General features: G+C 47.7%; 2 protein-coding genes across 4 annotated transcripts in view; both read right to left on the bottom strand.

The window, feature by feature from the left end:
• The window catches only part of SLC39A11 (solute carrier family 39 member 11), a 532,470-nt gene extending 512,992 nt beyond the window's left edge, over nucleotides 1–19,478 (bottom strand). For 2 of the 3 annotated variants that reach the window (XM_063706128.1, XM_063706129.1), the window contains exons 1-2: nucleotides 19,402–19,478; nucleotides 11,916–11,990 (exon numbers count right to left, since the gene is read on the bottom strand). In XM_063706128.1, coding sequence (XP_063562198.1) covers nucleotides 11,916–11,970 — 55 coding nt within the window. In that variant the 5' untranslated portion in view covers nucleotides 11,971–11,990; nucleotides 19,402–19,478. Of the gene's footprint in view, nucleotides 1–11,915; nucleotides 11,991–17,152; nucleotides 17,248–19,401 lie in introns of those variants that run through there. The other variant, XM_063706130.1, reaches the window with a different exon arrangement.
• On the bottom strand, nucleotides 19,186–19,509 carry LOC134758496 (DNA-directed RNA polymerase III subunit RPC10-like). Its single transcript, XM_063706131.1, is given in 1 exon segment — nucleotides 19,186–19,509. A coding segment is annotated over 1 exon segment (324 nt).
• Nucleotides 19,510–19,630: the final 121 nt, after the last annotated feature.

Genomic DNA, 19,630 nt, shown 5'->3' with positions numbered 1-19,630 from the left:
ACAGTGAGCTTCTAGAAACACTAGCTGTTGTTTCACATCCTGTCCTTGCATTGGTCTAGTTATTTTCACAAAAATGGCACATTTCATCAACCCTCTATTACTGGACATCGAGGTAGTCTCCAAATGTAATAATTACTAACAGCACAGAGCAATAATTATTTGCAAAAAAAAAAAAGTTTTTTATCAGAAATTTTAAGATAGGGAGGTATTCGTTAAAAAGAACAACTTCTAAAAGTCAAAAATCCTTTTTGAAACATTTATAAAATATTATGAAATTGTCCCCACCTATTGATTCAAAGGTGCACGACATATAACACGCATACACAGTGCTGGAAGAAAATAATTGTCTCAATCAAAGTGCTTTTGACCACATGCCCTGTGATCAGTCCCCAGAGTGGTGTCACATTGTCTCTGATTTGACTCGCAGCCTGCTGGACAGAGATACGGCTTTACAAGGAGCTTAACGGTTGAAGTCAGATCTGCAGGAAACTCGTCCAGTGTTGCCTGGCAATACTGCTGTCAGGTGGGCAGTCCCTTTGGGTCCTGCAGTTACCTGCTGGCCAGATACCAGCCCAGTGCTAGCAAATGCCAACAGCAGCCCACACAGATGGACCACAGGGGATGACCCAACAGGGGGTATGGGCGAGGGTGCAACAAACGAATCACTGACTGGAGATGCAAACCTCAGCCCAGCAGCTGCCACATCTGGGCCAGGCACAGTGGCTCACGCCTGTAATCCCAGCACTTTGGGAGGCCGAGGCAGGAGGATCACCTGAGGTCAGGAGTTCAAGACCAGCTTGGCCAACATGGTGAAACCCCATCTCTACCAAAAATACAAAAATCAGCTGGGCGTGGTAACACATCCTGTAATCCCAGCTACTCGGGAGGCTGAGGCAGGAGAATCGCTTGAACCTGGGAGGCGAAAGTTGCAGTGAGCTGAGATCGTGCCATTGCACTTCAGCCTGGGCAACAGAGTGAGACTCTGCATGGCAATAGAGCAAAGCATGGTTGACTCGGAAGGCTCTTGCTTGCTGTCTGTACCCCTTGAAGACCACTGTTATCTAGAAGTGGAGGTAGGAGGAGAATGAAAAATAACAAAATTCTGGAAACTCATGTTTATGTCTAAATTTCTCTCCCCTCCTCTCTTTGGCTCCCTTTCCAGCCTAGGGCACATTTTCTTAGTGACAGCTGATCAGGCGGATGAAGTTGACATGGCGCCAGGACCGTCTGTTGGCCACCTCCCCACAATGCACTATTCTCCTCTTCTTGTACCACACCCTCCTCCAGAAGCACCTCCAGACTCTCAGAGCCCTGGGGTCTTGTCCTGCTTCAACTCTGCTTCCTGGAACCCTAGTTCTGTTTTCAGGTAGTGTTGGAGTCCATCCATTAGCCTGGAAGTAATTACATTCCCTCTTCTGGGATAACCTTGACTCTCTCTCCTTGCGCTCCTTCAGTGACCAGGGAAGGTAGGCAATAGCATAGGAAAAGAGCTTGGGCCTCAGACAGCATAGACCTTAACTGTCCCCGCCATTAAAAACAAAAGGTAGGCTGGACACAGTGGCTCACGCTTGTAATCCCAGCACTTTGGGAGGCTGAGGCGGGCGGATCACTTGAGGTCAGGAGTTTGAGACCAGCCTGGCCAACATGGTAAAACCCCATCTTTACTAAAAATACAAAAATTAGCTGGGTGTGGTGGCGGGCACCCATAATCCCAGCTACCCAGGAGGCTGAGGCAGGAGAACTGCTTGAACCCGGGAGGTGGAGGTTGCAATGAGCCAAGATTGCACCACTGTACTCCAGCCTGGGCTACAGAGTGAGACTTCGTCTCAAACAAAAACAAAAACAAAAACTAAAAGGTAACTCTATGAGGTGACGGACGTGTTCATTAAGTTGATTGTGGTAATCATTTCACAATGCATGCAAAAAGCAAATCATCACATTATACACCTTAAATATATACAAGTTTTATTTGTTAGTGACACTTCAATAAAGCTTAGGGAAAAAAAGAACTGGGGTTTCACAAAGTGACTCCAATTATGCGTTAATCAGCTGTGAGAACTTAAAGAGGTTACTGACCTCTTCACAGTGGAGGTGGGAAGTTATTCCTCCCAGGAAGATAGCTTTCTGTGTTCTTTGAGGATTAAATGGGACTCTGCCCCCCGAGTACTATCATCAGGCCAAGCGCAGAGAAGGCACATGGGAAATATCTGCATCCCTACTCCTTTACCCAATCTCTGCACACTTCAGAGTTGAGAATCTGCAAAGAGCTCATTCTGCCAGGTAGGATGGTGAAACATATGACTTCAAATGCTACTTTAGATTATGGCTTTGCCTACAATGTTGAGAAAGCAAAGACAGGCTGCTATCCTACCTCGCATTTTACAATATTTAAGCCACCTTGCACAGCTTCCTGCCGCCCTGTCACTGCTTAATTAAACAGAAGTGGCCACACATCCAAATCCTTTAGAGGCAAACCCTTTCAACAGCTGCTGCTGCTTTGATCACTCCTGGGATAACTTTGAAGAATGTTCTGTCAAAGGGAGCAATTTGCTGGGAAGAGCAGCCCCTGTACTTCCATCCTGGCAGGTTTTTATTACAAACTGCATTTGCATGGAAACAGGATTTGTTCTTGGTTCCAAAGCAGGTCAGGTTTATTATCCCCAAATACATCCATTACTCTCCCTAGTCATTACAGGTGACATTGGCAACACGGGGAAGGCAAAGGGGGGCAGTGCCAGCCTCTGAGGGTTTAAGGAGAGATTGGATACAGATTGCCTGTGGACTTCAGAACATCTTTACGAGGGGAGGAGGGGGAGAAAGGGGAATAATCCCCATAGGGCTGTTTCATTTTCTTTTTTCTTTTTTTTGAGACAAAGTCTCGCTCTGTCACCCAGGCTGGAGTGCAGTGGCGCGATCTCAGTTCGCTGCTAGCTCTGCCTCCAGGGTTCACGCCGTTCTCCTGCGTCAGCCTCCCGAGTAGCTGGGACTACAGGCGGCCGCCACCACGCCCGGCTAATTTTTTTTGTATTTTTTAGTAGAGACGGGGTCTCACCGTGTTAGCCAGGATGGTCTCAATCTCCTGGCCTTGTGATCTGCCCGCCTCTGCCTCCCAAAGTGCTGGGATTACAGGCGTGAGCCACCGCGCCCAGCCAGGGCTGTTTCATTTTCAATTTGCAGTGGGATCCCAAGTCTTTGAATGTTTTTCTGTGCCAAAATTTTAAAATATTAATACAGAAAATGCCACTTCCTAGTCCTAGGTAGGGAGAAGGAACACAGGAAAGAGGAAGATGGAGTAGTAACTGATGTCAGCAAAGCATGTGGCATTATATGCTTGCAATGTGTCCCCCAAAGACGGCGATTCCTGTAAAAGGAATGAGGGAGGGAGGGAGCAGGCCTGCTGGAAGATCACACAGATGAGTCCATAATCTCAAAGCAAGTGGGGCACTACGGGGCGGGGTGGGGGGGTGTAGGGGTATGGGGAAGGCTCAGGAAATCAAGCCACTGGGTGCACTTGGAGGAAAGAGGGGTGCCTCTAGGAAGCTACAACCACACATTAGAAAGACTGGAGGGCCAGACACCACAAAGAATTTGTTGTATGGATGGTCCTGAGACAAAAAGAGCTCTCAGATCCTTCCTGCTCCTTCCATATGCACCCTGTACACACCCACATCCACTGCCATACCCACCTACTGACAATGCCTGCAGTCACTCCCTGTTGTATGAGTGTCTCCAAACACAATGCAAGGGAAGCCCCACTTGCTGTCTCTTTCTGTCACAGTGTGTGTGTGTGTGTGCGCGTGCATGTGCGTGTGTTTTATATACATATATATATATGCACTTATGTTTATATATATATATATATATATATATATATATATATATATATATATATAACATTTACCACCTTTTAAAAACTGCTTTCAGCCATATGCTTTCCTCTAACTAACCATTGCTGTTTCCCTCCTTTTCTCAGCTAAGCTCCTGGAAAGAACTGACTCCACTTGCCATCTCTACCACCTCTCATCCAAGCCGCCTTCCTCCTCAACATGCTGCCATCCGCCTTCTGCCCACGCCACTTTGCCAGGCCCCAGTGACTTCCTGGATGTTCAATCTAACATTCACTTTTCAGTTCTCCTCTTCCATAACCTTACTTCCTTAATGCCCCTACCTAAGAGACCCTCTCTCCTCTTGCCAGGCAGGCTTTCCTTCCTGCTACTTTCTTTCTTTCTCTCTCTCTCTCTCCCCCCATCTCTCTCTCTCCCCCCCGTCTCTCTCTCTCTCTCCCCTGTCTCTCTCTCTCTCTCCCCGTCTCTCTCTCTCTCCCCGTCTCTCTCTCCCCGTCTCTCTCTCTCTCTCTCTCCCCGTCTCTCTCTCTCTCTCTCCCCGTCTCTCTCTCTCTCCCCGTCTCTCTCTCTCTCCCCGTCTCTCTCTCTCTCCCCGTCTCTCTCCCCATCTCTCTCTCTCCCCGTCTCTCTCTCTCTCCCCGTCTCTCTCTCTCTCCCCGTCTCTTTCTCTCTCTCCGTCTCTCTCTCCGTCTGTGTGTGTGTGTGTGTGTGTGTGTGTGTGTGTGTGGCTTTTTTTTTTTTTTTTCTGAGACAGATTCTTGCTCTGTTGACCAGGTTGGAGTGCAATGGCGCTATCTCAGCTCACCGCAACTTCTGCCTCCTGGGTTCAAGCGATTCTCCTGCCTCAGCCTCCCGAGTAGTTGGGATTACAGGCACCCTCCCCCCACCAACATGCCAGACTAATTTTTGTATTTTTCATAGAGACGGGGTTTCGCCATGTTAGCCTCGAACTCCTGACCTCATCATCCACCAGCCTCGGCATCCTGGCATCTTTTAAAAGTCAGCATTCCCCATCCTCTCTTCTTCTCCCCCTTACATTCCTTCTGGGTGATCTCATTTACTCTCTCACTTCCACCTATCACCCATAGATAATAACTCCCAGATTTGGCCAGGTGCAGTGGCTCATGCTTGTAATCCCAACACTTTGGGAGGCTGAGGAGGAAGGATTGCTCGAGCCCAGGAGTTTGAGACCAGCCTGGGCAACAGAGCAAAACCCTAGCTCTACAAAAAATACAAAAACTAGCCAGGGGTGGTGGTGCGTACCTGTAGTCCAGCTGCTTGGGAGGCTGAAGTGGGAGGATCACCTGAGCCTGGGAAGGTTGAGGCTTGAGTGAGCTGTGATCACACCACTGCACTCCAGCCTGGGGAAAATCCTGTTTCAAAACAACAACAACAAACTGAATGTCCCAAACCTAAACATCTATTAAATGGCTAGCTCAGCTTTTTTCTCCCAAGTGCCTCAACTCATAGACCAAACTATTTTCTAGCCATCTTATGGGCATCCTAACCTCAGCAGAACCCAAACAGAACTCACCCTCTCTTCCCATGGGGTGTGTGCTCCTCCTCTTTATTCCTCTTCGTGAATAGTACCACTCCCATCCAGTCACCAAAGCCAGAAATCCAGGAATCCCCATCTCCCTACTGTACCCCAATCCTCTTGTTCCCTAAATCTAATAAGCCACTAGGTTTCCAGATTCTTCCCTCTCAAACCCTTCAGAATCACTTAAGATCAGGAATTCAAGACCAGCCTGGCCAACATGGTGAAACCCCGTCTCTACTAAACATACAAAAATTAGCCAGGCATGGTGGCGCATGCCTATAATCCCAGCTACTTGGGAGGCTGAGGCACGAGAATCACTTGAACCTGGGAGGCACATGTTGCAGTGAGCCAAGATCATGCCACTGCACTCCAGCTTGAGTGACAGAGCGAGACTCCATCTCGAAAAAAGAAAAAAAAAATACAATTGTTGAAATAAAAAATTCAATAGAATGGTTAGAAATGAAATATCACCCAGAAAGTCAAACAATGACAAATATATGGAAAATAAAAGAGAAAAGCCAAGGGAATCAGGGAACTGGTCCGAGTAATAGAGGTGCTAGGGAGAGAGACCAACGACAACAGAAGAGGAGTAATTTAAAAAATTAATGTAATGACATCTTTTAAAAATAAGAGACATACATTTCCAGATTAAAGGGGCTCACTGAATGCAAACCACACAAATGATAAAAGAAAAAAGTGATTCACACCAAAGCATAGCCTGATGAAATTTCATAATACCTGCAATGAAGAGAAGATTTTAAAAGTTTTTGGGGGCCGGGCGCGGTGGCTCACGCCTGTAATCCCAGCACTTTGGGAGGCCGAGGCGGGTGGATCACGAGTTCAGGAGATCGAGACCATCCTGGCTAACACAGTGAAACCCCGTCTCTACTAAAAATACAAAAAATTAGCTGGGTGTGGGGGCGGGCGCCTGTAGTCCCAGCTACTCGGAAGGCCGAGGCAGGAGAATGGCGTGAACCCGGGAGGCGGAGCTTCCAGTGAGCCGAGATCGCGCCACTGCACTCCAGCCTGGGCGACAGAGCGAGACTCCGTCTCAAAAAAAAAAGTTTTGGGGAAAAGACATTGGACACACCCACATCAACGCTGTAAACCAGGATCTAATGGATAAATATCTTTAAAATTCTGAGGGAAGAGGATTTCCAACGGTTGAATAGAATTCTATATACGGTTAAACCATCAGTCAGAAGTGTGGGTATATAAAGACATCTTTACATAAGCACAGTGTCAAAAAATTTACCTTTGTCATATCTATTTCTGTATAACAAGTCACATCAAATTTTGGTGGTTTAAAAAGTGGACATCTATTATCTCCTATTTTCTATGAGAGGGAAATTTCAGAGTGGCTTAGCTGGCAGTGGCTTCGCTGGCTGGTTTGGGCTAAGGATTTATCATGAGGGAGTGTATTAGTCTGTTTTCACACTGCTGATAAAGACATACCCGAGACTGGGTGATTTATAAAGAAAAAGAGGTTTAATGGACTTACAGTTCCATGTGGCTGGGGAAGCCTCACAATCACGGCCGAAGGTGAAAGGCACGTCTTACGTGACAGCAGGCAAGAGAGAATGAGAGCCAAGTGAAAGGGGAAACCCCTTATAAAACCATCAGATCTCGTGAGACTTATTCACTACCATGAGAACAGTATGGGGAAAACCTCCCCCACGATTCGGTTATCTCCCACCGGGTCCCTCCCACAACACGTGGAAATTACGGGAGCTACAATTCAAGATGAGATTTGGATGGGGACACAGCCAAACCATATCAGGGAGTAATTAAGGAATCGGTCAAAGCTGCAGTCATCTGAGGCTTGACTGAGGCTAAAGAATCCACCTCTAAGCTCATTCCTGTGGTTGTTGGCTGGAGGTTCCACCTTCCCATCCTGTAGGACTGCTCAAGACAAGCCTCACTATCTTTCCTCAAAAGGAGATGGGGGAAGTGAGGACAGGGGAGGTGAGAGTAAGGGAAGAGAGGGGAGGGAGGAGAGAGGAGGAGAGGTGGAGACGGGTGAGAGCCTCCAAGATAAAAGGCACAATGCTTTTCATATCCTAATCTCTGAAGTGACATACCATCATCCATCATATGTATTAGTCATACAGATCAATCCTGGTACAATGTGAGAGGGGCCGTGCAGGGTGTAAATACCAGGAGATGGGGTTTATTAGGGCTCATCTTGGAGGCTGGCTACCACATACCCTTTCTCAAGAAACTCCTGGAGGTGATGCTCCACCAAAACGAAGAAGTAAGCCAGACAGAGCAAGAGAGAGCAAACAGAAGATGAACATTGGGAAGCAAGAAAGAAATCCTCAGGGTAATGGTGAAGAGAAGTCCTGAGATGAGAGCTGTGCAGCAGACTTCAAGAACAACTGGTCTAGATTGAGCAGAAGGATAATGATCTCCAGGAAGAATGCCTCTAAGCCATAAATGAAATCAATATGTTGAATAAAGTTAGAGAAGATTTTTGACTCTGCAGAATTTAGGAATGAATCATTAATAGGTACCTAAAAAAGGAAGTAAAAGAAATCAGGGGGGCTGGCCATGGTGGTTCACGCCTGTAGTCACAGTATTTTGGGAGGCCAAGGGGGGCAGATCATTTGAGGTCAAGAGTTACAGACCAGCCTGGCCAACATGGTGAAACCCTGTCTCTACTGAAAATACAAAAATTAGCTGGGCGTAGTGGTGCACGCCTGTAATCCCAGCTACTCGGGAGGCTAAGGCAGGAGAATCACTTGAACCCAGGAGTCAGAGGTTGCAGTGAACTGAGATCATGCCACTGCACGCCAGGTGACGGAGTGAGACTCTGTTTAAAAAAAATAAATAAATAAAATTTTTTTTTTTTTAACAAAGAGGTAATCATTAACTTCAGGGAAAACAAAAGACTCTACAAGAAAAAAAGAGGCCAGCAAAGCATAGTGCTTGGCTCAGCTGTAAATAATATTTACATTGTTATAGTAATGCAAACATTGACTACTGACTTGACAAAAATGATGGTAAATGATGTGGTTTGGCTATGCCCCCACCCAAAATCTCATCTTGAATTATAACCCCCATAATTGAACCATGGGGGCAATTTCCCCTATTCTATTGTCGTGAGAGTGACTTCTCATGAAATCTTATCTTATGGTTTTATACGTGTCTGGCGTTTCCCCTGCTGACCCTTATTCTCTCTCCTGCCACCCTGTAAAGAGGTGCCTTCCGCCATGATTGTAAGTTTCATGAGGCCTCCCCAGCCATGCAGAACTGAGTCAATCAAACCTATTTTCTTTATAAATTACCCAGTCTCGGGTATTTCTTCATAGCAGTGTGAGAATGAACTAACACAGTAACTATATTGGGAGGAAAGGAAATAGGGAAGTTCATCATATAGGTGGTGAGTTGGGGCTCTTTCATAGGAAGCCAATAGAGTCCAAAACAGAAAAATCAAGAAATAGAAGTATAAGTATGCCATTTAGAAAACATAGAGGTTAAATTCAGTAACAGAAGAAACAAAAAAAAGAATTGAAAGTTTTCGTACTTAGGGAAAGTGTCAGAAGTGGCGAAGGATGGAGCAGGAGTCTGCTGGGTGTTTGTTTGTTTGTTTGTTTGTTTGAGACAGAGTCTCACTCTGTCACCAGGCTGGAGTGCAGTGGCGCGATCTCGGCTCACTGCAACCTCTGCCTCCCGGTTGAAGCGATTCTCCTGCCTCAGCCTCCCAAATAGCTGGGACTACAGGCGTGCACCACCACCCCCGGCTAAATTTTTGTATTTTTAGTAGAGTTGGGGTTTCACCATGTTGGCCAGGATGGTCTCCATCTCCTGACCTTGTGATCTGCCTGCCTCGGCCTCCCAAAGTGCTGGGATTACAGGTGTAAGCCACCGTGCCCAGCCATAGTCTGCTGTTTTTCTTTAGAAGTCTAATCCTACCATTTGGTTTGATAAAAATAAAATAAAATTTAAAATAAAAAGATTTTACTGGTCAAACAAATCCTTCTACTGGTTTGCACTGAAGATCAGCATATATTATCAGCATATATTTTACTATCTGGACCTCAAATTATAGAGAATTATATAATTTTAGAAGAAATTAACCAGGATGAGTTGTTTCAGCCCACTAGGCAGTGTCTATCTACTCAGGGCTACAGAGCTACTCTCCCTCCCACCCAACTAGATAAATGCATCAGGCTGGGTGCGGTGGCTCACGCCTAAATTCCAGCACTTTGGGAGGCTGAGGCAGGAGGATCACCTGAGTTCGAGACCAGCCTGACCAATATGGTGAAACCCTGACTCTTCTAAAAATACAAAAATTAGCCAGGCATGGTGTCACATGCCTGTAATCCCAGCTACTCAGGAGGCTGAGGCAGGAGAATCACTTGAACCCAGGAGGCAGAGGTTGCAGTGAGCCGAGATTGCACCACTGCACTCCAGCCTGGGTGACAGAGCGAGACTCCATCTCAAAAAAAAAAAAAATGCATCAAGTGTTCATTAAGTCATGCAGCATTAATTGCTTTGTGATGAACTGCCAGTTTTGTGACAAGATACTGAAAACAGGAACAAAACCAGTTTCAGAAATGACAACCCTTTATAGCATCTCTCCTAAATAGAATATAAGAGGCCATGAAAAAAACACTGGATTTCTGAAAGGCCTGTGAAGGGCAGGAGGACATCAAAAGCAACTACCGTCCTGCATGATTTCTGAACACTTGCAAAGGATTTCAGGCCTGGGATAGGCTTCTGAGTTCCCTTATCCTGAGAGGACACAGTCAAAAGTTGGACTGCATAGGCTAGGCGCAGTGGCTCACACCTGTAATCCCAGCACTTTGGGAGGACGAGGTGGGCAGACTGCTTGAAATCAGGAGTTCGAGACCATCCTGGTCAACATGGTGAAACCCTCGTCTCTACTAAAAATACAAAAAAATTAGCCGGGGTGGTGGCGCATGCCTGTAGTCCTAGCTACTGAGGAGGCTGAGGCAGGAGAATCACTTGAACCCCAGGAGGTGGAGGTTGCAGTGAGGTAAGATCGTGCAATTGCACTCCAGCCTGGGTGACAGAGTGAGACTCTATCTCAGGAAAAAGAAAAAAAAAAAAAAAAGAGTTGGACTGCAGGGCTTAGAAACTAATTTTCTCCCCATTTCTCTTATACATTCTTTGTGTTTAGAATAGACGGATGAAGGTGTGTATACCTGTGTAGGAGGATTATATACAGACATGCTCTTCAGAGACATGACATTGTCAGTTGCCTGTTTTGTGCTTTTGACTTGTTTATTTTTGCCAATAACATCAGAACTATACATCAAAGTGAGTACTGGCTATTCCTAAATAGTCCAACAGCACTAAAAAGTGCACATCTTGGAAAACTAAATATGCATTTAATATCACCACTGCCAATTCATTTCTGGAACTTGTCCTTAAAAATTCACTTTGAAGCTGAAATCAGAATGTTTAGAATAGACTCACTGGTGTCAAGTCTTCATTTTGGGGGGATGGGAGATAGGATTTTTAGAACCAGTCATATTCTGGTAAGTTGTTTAAATTTTTATATGCTATGTATACATGCAAAAGTTGTGTTAAAAATTGTTTAAGTTCTGGCTGGGCGCGGCGGCTCACGCCTGTAATCCCAGCACTTTGGGAGGCTGAGGTGGGCAGATCATGATGTCAAGAGATCGAGACCATCCTGGCCAACATGGTGAAACCCCGTCTCTACTCTAAAAATACAAAAATTAGCCAGGCATGGTGGCGGGCGCCTGTAATTCCAGCTACTCGGGAGGCTGAGGCAGGAGAATTGCTTGAACCTGGGAGGCAGAGGTTGCAGTGAGGCCAGATGGTGCCATTGCACTCCAGCCTGGGCAACAAGAGCGAGACTCCATCTCAAAAAAAAATTTGTTTAAGTTCTATTTAAATGGGCTCATTATTGAAGGAGCACTAAAGCGAGCGCTTCTGTAGGGCCACACTGTGAGACCAAGCCTCATCTCCCCAGACACCTGCTCTGGCAGGTCATGTTAGGATCCTACAACGTCCTTACCCATCTCTACTGAGAGTGAAGACACCTCCTAAGTCTTGAATCCAATTATTCAAAAAAGTCCAGTGTTCCAACAGGATAGAAACAAAGCCTAGAACTGTCATGCTTTGCAACCCCAAGTAAAAGGGTCTCGCCAGGGAGAAAGATTGAGTGTCTGAAGTGGTATGGAGAAATTAGGTTTCAGTGGCAGACACTGGGACAATCTGTCAGATCTGGCTGCTGGAGAGTGAGGTGGGAGAGAGCCGGGGAGGGGGAGGAGGAGCAGCAGTTTGTAGGCTGTGAGGGTGAGAGGAGACACATGAATGACTCGGGGGCGGGGGCGGGGGCAGGGCTCCCACTCCCCCTCACCAGGCCGGCCATCTGCTCTGGGGCCTCAGGCAGGCGGGTACCATGAAGCCTGGGGACTGGCAGCCCAACCAGCAAACAAAGCCAACAAGCTGGCTCCGCTACAAGGGAGCAAGAAGAAGCCAGCAGGGAAGTCTTACTTTTGGAAAGTGGCCAGGTCCCATCACGAAGGCCTCACCTGGCTGAACAAAGTCCCTCCTGGTCCCGCGACTGGAACCCATTCCAATGCCCATGGGCTCTGTGGAGTCACCTCCTGTGTCAAAGAAGGAAAACCCACCCTTTCAGCCTTACAGAAACATTTGTAGCACTCAGCAAAAGCATCATTTGCGGCTTTAGCATGCAGCCTCCAAACAGGCACTAAGTGCCACCCCGCCACCCCCAGATAGCTTTTCAAGACCCTTTTCCAAATCCATTTGTCTTTGCAGAATCCACTCCCTTTGCAGAATTGACATCTGCCCTCAATGACTTCTCACCTGGGCCTCTAGCAATCTCATGCCTGCCTCTTCCCAAGAAGGGCACCCTGATCTCGGATAGAGGAGATTCTCTTTGTCAGTGAGGCCAGAGAGAGGAAAGCTACCATGAGAAGGGGAGACAGAAAACGCCAGGATCTGGATTCCAAGGCACTGCCATCATCCTGATTCTAACAGGGCAGCATCGCATCCCCAGATTGGCAGGAGGATGGGGAGGGCAGTGAGAAAAGAGAAAAGAAAGGCCTTGGGATGGACGTTTGGGCCCCATCCTGCAAGGCCGGGTGCCGAGCTCGCAGAGGCCGCCCCGGAGGTGAGTTCTGTGCGCTCACCCCACCCCGGGGCCGGCTAAGGAACTGCAGCCTCTTTGGAAACGTAATTGAACTATATCAGCTGCAGTGGCTGGATTCACTCCTGGTGTTTGCTTCTTCCGGGGGGCAGAGGCCCTTCAGCAGCAGAAATTCCTGACTCAGAAAGTGAGAGAGAGAGAAAGAAACAGGCTCTGTGATAAGAGATGGGACGCCGCTCAGCATGAAGATCCAGCCACCCCCAACTCCTGCCAACGCTGGGCCAACATCTCCACTTGGAAATCCTCTCTTCGGGGTCTGCGCCTTCCCAAAGCCCTGTTAAATTTTAAATATTCTGTGTCCTGTTAGGGAGGAACTACCGTTTCGGCCACTAGCACAAGGAGACTAGGACGAGGAGAATTTCCAGAGCAAGGAGGAGCTATCCGTGGAGACAGGACAGGGTGGGAGCCTCACCCAGGTACCCAGCTGCTGGCAACACACAGGAACACAGACCCCAGGAGGGAAAAGGCCAGTGTGGTCAACTCTGGCCATGATTAAATTAGATCCTGACCTTCGTCGCTCTAATTACAACGACGACCCGAATTACTGGTTCTGGCCCATTTGTGAAGTTGCTGCCCCTTCACAAGCTGTGAAACACCCATTCTACAGGAACCAGTGCATCTTGCCAAAGGGAAGTGAGGTGAGGTGTCTACCCTGCTATCTCACTAGGAGAGGAGAGGTAGTTGAAGGGGATTTTCCTTATGAGAGAGAAAACTCTGGTTCCATCTGCTCATGGAACAGAGACTCCCAGGCCCCACGGCTGCACAAACCCTGCTCAGAATGCCCTCTGCCCAGGTAACAGGGTTCCCAAGGTGATGGAGTGCAGTGTGAGTCCACAGTCTCCTCCCTGGGGGAGGAGAGCTCCTGAGTTGCTTGTGGCTTCACCCAGGACAGTCTTTCTCCCTTCCTGATCTAAAGTTTCTCCACATCAGAATCCAGACAGTTTAACTCTCAGAGGTTCTCGGCTCTAGCTCACATGAAAATCAACTGGGGAGCTTGAAAAAATTACCTGGGCCCCATGCCAAAAATTAAATGAGAATAGCTAAGGATGGAGCCAGGGCACCCTTAGTTTTAAAACTCCCCAGGTGATTTTCCCAGGTAGCAGCCTTGTCTCGAAGCCCTGACAGGTGCTCTCAGAGGGGCGTTCTGCCGCTGTGAGTCTATAAATCCCCCCCACCCCCCAGCAGCAGCTCCTCTTTTGGGGAAGAGGCTGCTCTTCTGATTAGGCTAATCAGGCAATTCAGCATTTGGTGGGGGGTGGGGGCGGAGGGAGTCACACAGCAGGAGAGCACCAGGCACTTCTGTCACTTGGGTCATTCTGGAAGGGAGAGGAAAAAATTCTTCTAGGAGGCCTGGATGATTGTCAGAGCCTCAGAGAACTTGGAAACAATCCAGAACTCATCCACAAAGACGTTCTTAGGATGGGAAAATAACTGCCTGGAGAAGGGCTTAAAACAATTGTGGGCCCGGCGTGGTGGCTCATACCTGTCATCCCAGCACTTTGGAGGTTCGAGGTGGGAATGGGGGGGATCATGTGAGCCCATGAGTTCAAGACCATCCTGGGCAACATAGCGAGACCCTGTCTCTACAAAAAAAAATAATAATAATAATTCAAAAATTCACCAGGCCTGCTGGTGCATGCCTGTAGTCCCAGCTCCTCGGCAGGCTGAGGTGAGAGGATTGCTTGAGCACAGGAGGTCAAGGCTGCAGTGAGCAGTGATCAAGCCACTGAACTTCAGCCTAGGCAACAGAATGAGACTGTCTCAAACAACAACACAACAAACAATTGTGGCTATCGATCAGGGGAAGGGATTGTCTCTAGTATTGTAATCAGCCTCTAAGAACGATTAAGGAAGGTGGGAGTCCCATTTGCCACTGGATTCTTGCTCTGCATAATTATGTTCAGGATTTGGTAGTTAAGCTGTCACTGCTAGCTGTGTGACCTTGGGCAGGGTACTTAACCTCTCTGTGCCTTGCTTCATTCACAAAAAGGGGGGATTAATAATGCTGACGGTATTTCATAGGATTACAGTGAGGATTAAATGAGTTAACAGAAAGCATCTAGCACAGTGCTTGGCACACAGTAAGCACAGAATAGGTGTTGAAAATTACACAGGGAAATACAGGGAAAATTACTCATAGGGAATCCATGGCTAAATAAGTTGGGAAACACTGGGTTAAAGATCAACAGCTGTCTTTCCTGCAAGATTTCTCAAAATACCAATGTTACTACTGATAAAGGCATGTGCCACAAAGGTTGAGAGAATTAAATGAGATAAAAGGTGTGTGAAACACTCAGTGCACCCTGCACATAATGGACATTATAATAAGTATGTGAGGCCGGGTGCAGTGGCTCTCACCTGTAATCCCAGCACTTTGGGAGGCTGAGGCCAGCGGATCACTTGAGCTCAGGAATTCGAGACCAGCCTGGGCAACATGGCAAAACCCTATCTCTATTAAAAATACAAAAATTAGCCGGGCGTAGTCCCAGTGACTTGGGAGGCTGAGATGGGAGAATGGCTTGAGCCCAGGAGGTCGAGGCTGCAGTGAGCCAAGATAACGTCACTGCACTCCAGCCTGGGAGACACAGTGAGACCCTATCTCTCTCTTCTCTCTCTTCTCTCTCTCTCTCTCTATATATATATATATGAATGTGAGAGAGAGAGACATATATATATATGAATGAGAGAGAGAGACATATGATATATATATGAAGGTGAATCTGCAGGACATGGGGTGAATGGTGAATGTGCAGCTGTGCACCATTTCCCAGAGTTGCCTGTGCTCCTTTTCTTTTTTTTTTTTCTCGAGAGACAGAGTCTCACTCTGTTGCCCAGGCTGGAGTGCAGTGGTGTGATCTCAGCACACTGCAACCTCCGCCTCCCAGGTTCAAGTGATTCTCGTGCCTCAGCCACCCAAGTAGCTGGAATTACAGGTGCACACCACCATGCCCGGCTATTTTTTGTATTTTTAGTAGAGACCGGGGTCTCACCATGTTGGTCAAGCTGGTCTCGAATTCCTGGGCTCAAGGGATCCACCTGCCTTGGCCTCCCAAAGTACTGGGATTACAGGCGTTAGTCACCACGCCCAGCCAATTTTTCTACGTAGCATCTTGCTCTGAGAATTAGTGGTCCAGGAAGCACACTCTGGAAAAAGTCACAGCAGGAGACAGCCTCAAGTTTTCCAACTCTGTCACCATGGCACTGAAAAAGAGGAGCCGGACCAGGTAAGAGCAGCAGAGATGTGGTTATCAGAAAGAATGTACTGGTGCCAGAGAAGTGCTGGGACAGACGGTGGGGGAGCTGGGGACTCCTCTCTCCTCCAGCTTTCATACCCCGTGTGAGTGGGGTCCCTGTGGAAGGGGCATGAGTCCGCGATTCAGAAGAGCTGATTTGACTCTTGACTTTGCCACTCCCTTGCTGGGTGGCCTTGGTCAAGTCACCTGTCCTCTCTGAGCCTGGTATCTTTACTTGGATAATGATGGGATGTAGGCTATAAACCTGAGAATGTCTAAGGACCCTTCTGGCTCCAGGATTTTATGTCTATATGCATTTTGGCCAAAATGGGGATGAGAAGAAAAAAAGGGAATCCTATCTAGAGCACAGTGTCTTCTAACCACGATTCCTGATTCTAGACTTGTTTGGGGGTGGTTTCCAAAGAGCTTCTAATGCCTACTCACTCACTTGGCCAATGTATTCCCTGAGGGTCGAGGTTGCTAATAGAGAAAAATGGTGACACGCCATGCCAGACTCATAGCTGTTGAGGGCTAGGGGACAGAGAGAGGAAGAAAGGTCCTCATTTGAATTCTTTGTGTATTTGAAGAGACTATTAAATCGACTATGCCAAATGCCCCCCCCACCTCCTTTTTTTTTTTTTTTTTTTTTTTTTTTTGAAACAGGGTCTTGCTCTATCACCCAGGCGGGAGTGTAGTGGCATGATCTTGGCTCACTACAACCTCCACCTCTCGAGCTCACGAGATCCTCCCATCTCAGCCCCTCAAGTAGCTGGAACTACAGGTGTGCACCACCATGCTTGGCTAATTTTTTTTTTGTTTGTTTGTAGAGATGAGGTCTCACTATATTGCCCAGGATGGTCTCAAACTCCTGGGCTCAAGTGATCCTCCTTCCTCAGCCTTCCAAAATGCTGGGATTACAGGCATAAGCCACTGGGCCCAGCCCTCAAGTTTTTAAACAGTGATATGGTGACTATATTCTATATTTTCCAAACTAAACATCAGGACCCATGGTATCAGAAAGGCTTTTACATGCTGACATTTCCATTTTCGTAAAATGCGGATGGTTTGTGGGGGACAAGGGAAATAACAGCTAAAAACAGGAGTGTCCCAGGAAGCCAAGGTACTATGATCACCATGCCGAGTATCTTCTCCCCCTCCCCCTCAAACCACCGGATATCTGATGTTCTCCACGGCAGGAGCATTGCTCTTTTCTCATCAATAGAAATGGCAGACCTCACCCTGGCATTCCCGTAAAGATGATAAACACCACATGGGATGCTCAGATTGGTATCTAACACTCTCAAACACATCCAATCCTCCCCTCAGGGCTCTCTTGCTTTCCTCCAGGCTTAATTGCAATACTTACTTTCACCAAATTGATTGCAGACTAACAATTTCCCCCATTTAATTTATTAAGCCACTCAGAGACATAATGACCTATTTGGGAGTTGTGTCTTCCCTGTGGAGCTCCTAGACTATGAACTCCTCTTGGCAAGAGTGAACCAAGCAGCCCCTCCCCATGGAAGGGGCTGGACACTGGCCTGGCCCTTTGTCCTCCTCCTTTTCTTAATTTCCTGCCACCTATTGTCTCTCTGATAACTGCTGACAGAGGGAAGGGTGCTATTTAATTGCTTTAAAGATATCAAACAAGCCAGTTAGAAGGTTATCTCCTCCCCAACCCCTCTATTTTTCTGGCTCAAGGTTTTGTTACTTAGTTACTAGCCAAGCTGCAGAGGAAGAAGAGGTAGCCCCATGTGGATTACAGCTCAGACTTCATTCAGCAGATGGAGGGCAGAGTCAAAATAGCCTGGGGGAGCCAAAGGCGGAATAGGAACTCGAGGTTGGCCCTTGAGTGCTGCTGGCAGCCCAAACAGCTCTTTGGAGGCCTTCGAAGGTGGGGAGGGGAGAAGAGAGGAGGCATACATTTTCTGGACAAAATCAACAATCATCCTAGATGACACATTTCTGCTGTCAAGGTCCATGTTGTTCAGAGCCCACTCAGCCAGCTGCAGTAAGACAGGTGTGCCTAACGTGGGTACATCAGTACTTTTTCCAGGCTGGGTCTGCCCTATGTGATAAGGAGGGGAAGGCTTGACAAGGATAGTGCATGGAGGGGAATGTTGTTTTATTTGGTCATCCACATTAAAGAGCATACAGGGCTACATGTGGTGGCTCACACCTGTAATCCCAGCATTTTGGGATTATTCAGCCTATTCAGGAGGCTGAGGTGGGCGATTACCTGAAGTCAGGAGTTCAAGACCGGCCTGGCCAACATGGTGAAACCCTGTCTCTACTAAAATTACAAAAATTAGCCACGCATGGTGGCAACCGCCTGGAGTCCCAGCTACGCAGGAGGCTGAGGCAGCAGAGTCACTTGAGCCTGGGAGGCAGAGGTTGCTGTGAGCTGACATCACGCTACTGCACTCCACCTTGGACAACAGAGTGAGACTCCGTCTCAAAAAAAATAAAAATTAGGCCAGGCGTGGTGGCTCATGCCTGTAATCCCAGCACTTTGGGAGCCCAAGGCAGGTGGATCACTTGAGGTCAGGAGTTTGAGACTAGCCTGGGCAACATAGAGAAACCCCGTCTCTACTAAAAATACAAAACTTAGCAGGGCATGGTGGCGCACACCTGTAATCCCAGCTACTCGGGATGCTGAGGTACAAGAATCGCTTGAACCTGGGAGGTGGAGGTTGCAGTGGGCCAAGATCGCACCACTGCACTCCAGCCTGGGCAACAAGAGCGAAACTCCATCTCAAAAAAAAAAAAAAAAAAAGATGTCAGGCACGGTGGCTCACACCTGTAATCCCAGCACTTTGGGAGGCCGAGGTGGGTGAATCACGAGGTCAGGAGATGAAGATCATACTGGGTAACACAGTGAAACCGCATCTCTACTAAAACTACAAAAAATTAGCCAGGCATGGTGGCGGGCGCCTGTAGCCCCAGCTACTCGGGAGGCTGAGGCAGGAGAATGGTGTGAACCCGGGAGGTGGAGCTTGCAGTGAGCCAAGATCGTGCCACTGCACTCCAGCTTGGGCGACAGAGCGAGACTCCGTCTCAAAAAAGAAAGAAAGAAAGAAGGAAAGAAAGAAAGGAAGGAAGGAAGGAAGGAAGGAAGGAAGGAAGGAAGGAAGGAAGGAAGGAAGAAAGAACAGGACTTCAAACAGAGCATACTTAGTTATGGGTCCCCTCCCCAGACAGAAAAACTCCTTGGACATCAATGACTTCATCCATTCTGACTGGCAGATAGGCCACATTTCCTGACACCCTGTCTCTTCACCTTAAAAGGGTTAGCTTTCCACCACACCAGCAAAGACCCTCAGGACACATGATTCATATTCCCAGCTGAGCATCTACCCGGAGGTAAGCAGACGCTCAGGCAGCTGGGCCGTCCTTGCCCTAATCCCTCCAGTGGTGTCCACACTGAGCCCTGCAGCACTGGTAGAAGGTGGTCTTCGGCTCATCTGCAGAGTGGGTCTGAAGCTACGTGTAGTAAGCACAAGGAGGTTCTCATTGAGGACATGGCTCTGCAGTAGAGTCAACATCCTCCCAGGCAGCTGCTCCCCCAAGCCCATCATCCACTTCTTTCAGCTTTGAGTACTTCCAATTTGTTACCTTGTGGGTGAAGTGCATACAGAGGCACATGTTGCAGGCGAGGCGGTGGCAGTGCTGTCCCTTCTCCATGATCAGCCCGTCCCTGCAGCCAGGGTAGAACAGCAGCATCATGTTGGACTCTGCTGGCTCCAGTTATTATTTTTTTTAATGAAACATAAATCTGGTATTAACAGTTTGAGAACTTTTAAGAGATAACATGGTACAAAGGAAAGGAATTTGAGGGCAGAGT

This window comes from Gorilla gorilla, chromosome 4 (assembly GCF_029281585.2).
Source record: "Gorilla gorilla gorilla isolate KB3781 chromosome 4, NHGRI_mGorGor1-v2.1_pri, whole genome shotgun sequence".
Taxonomy (NCBI): domain Eukaryota; kingdom Metazoa; phylum Chordata; class Mammalia; order Primates; family Hominidae; genus Gorilla; species Gorilla gorilla.
This window is presented reverse-complemented; position numbering and strand designations above follow the sequence as displayed.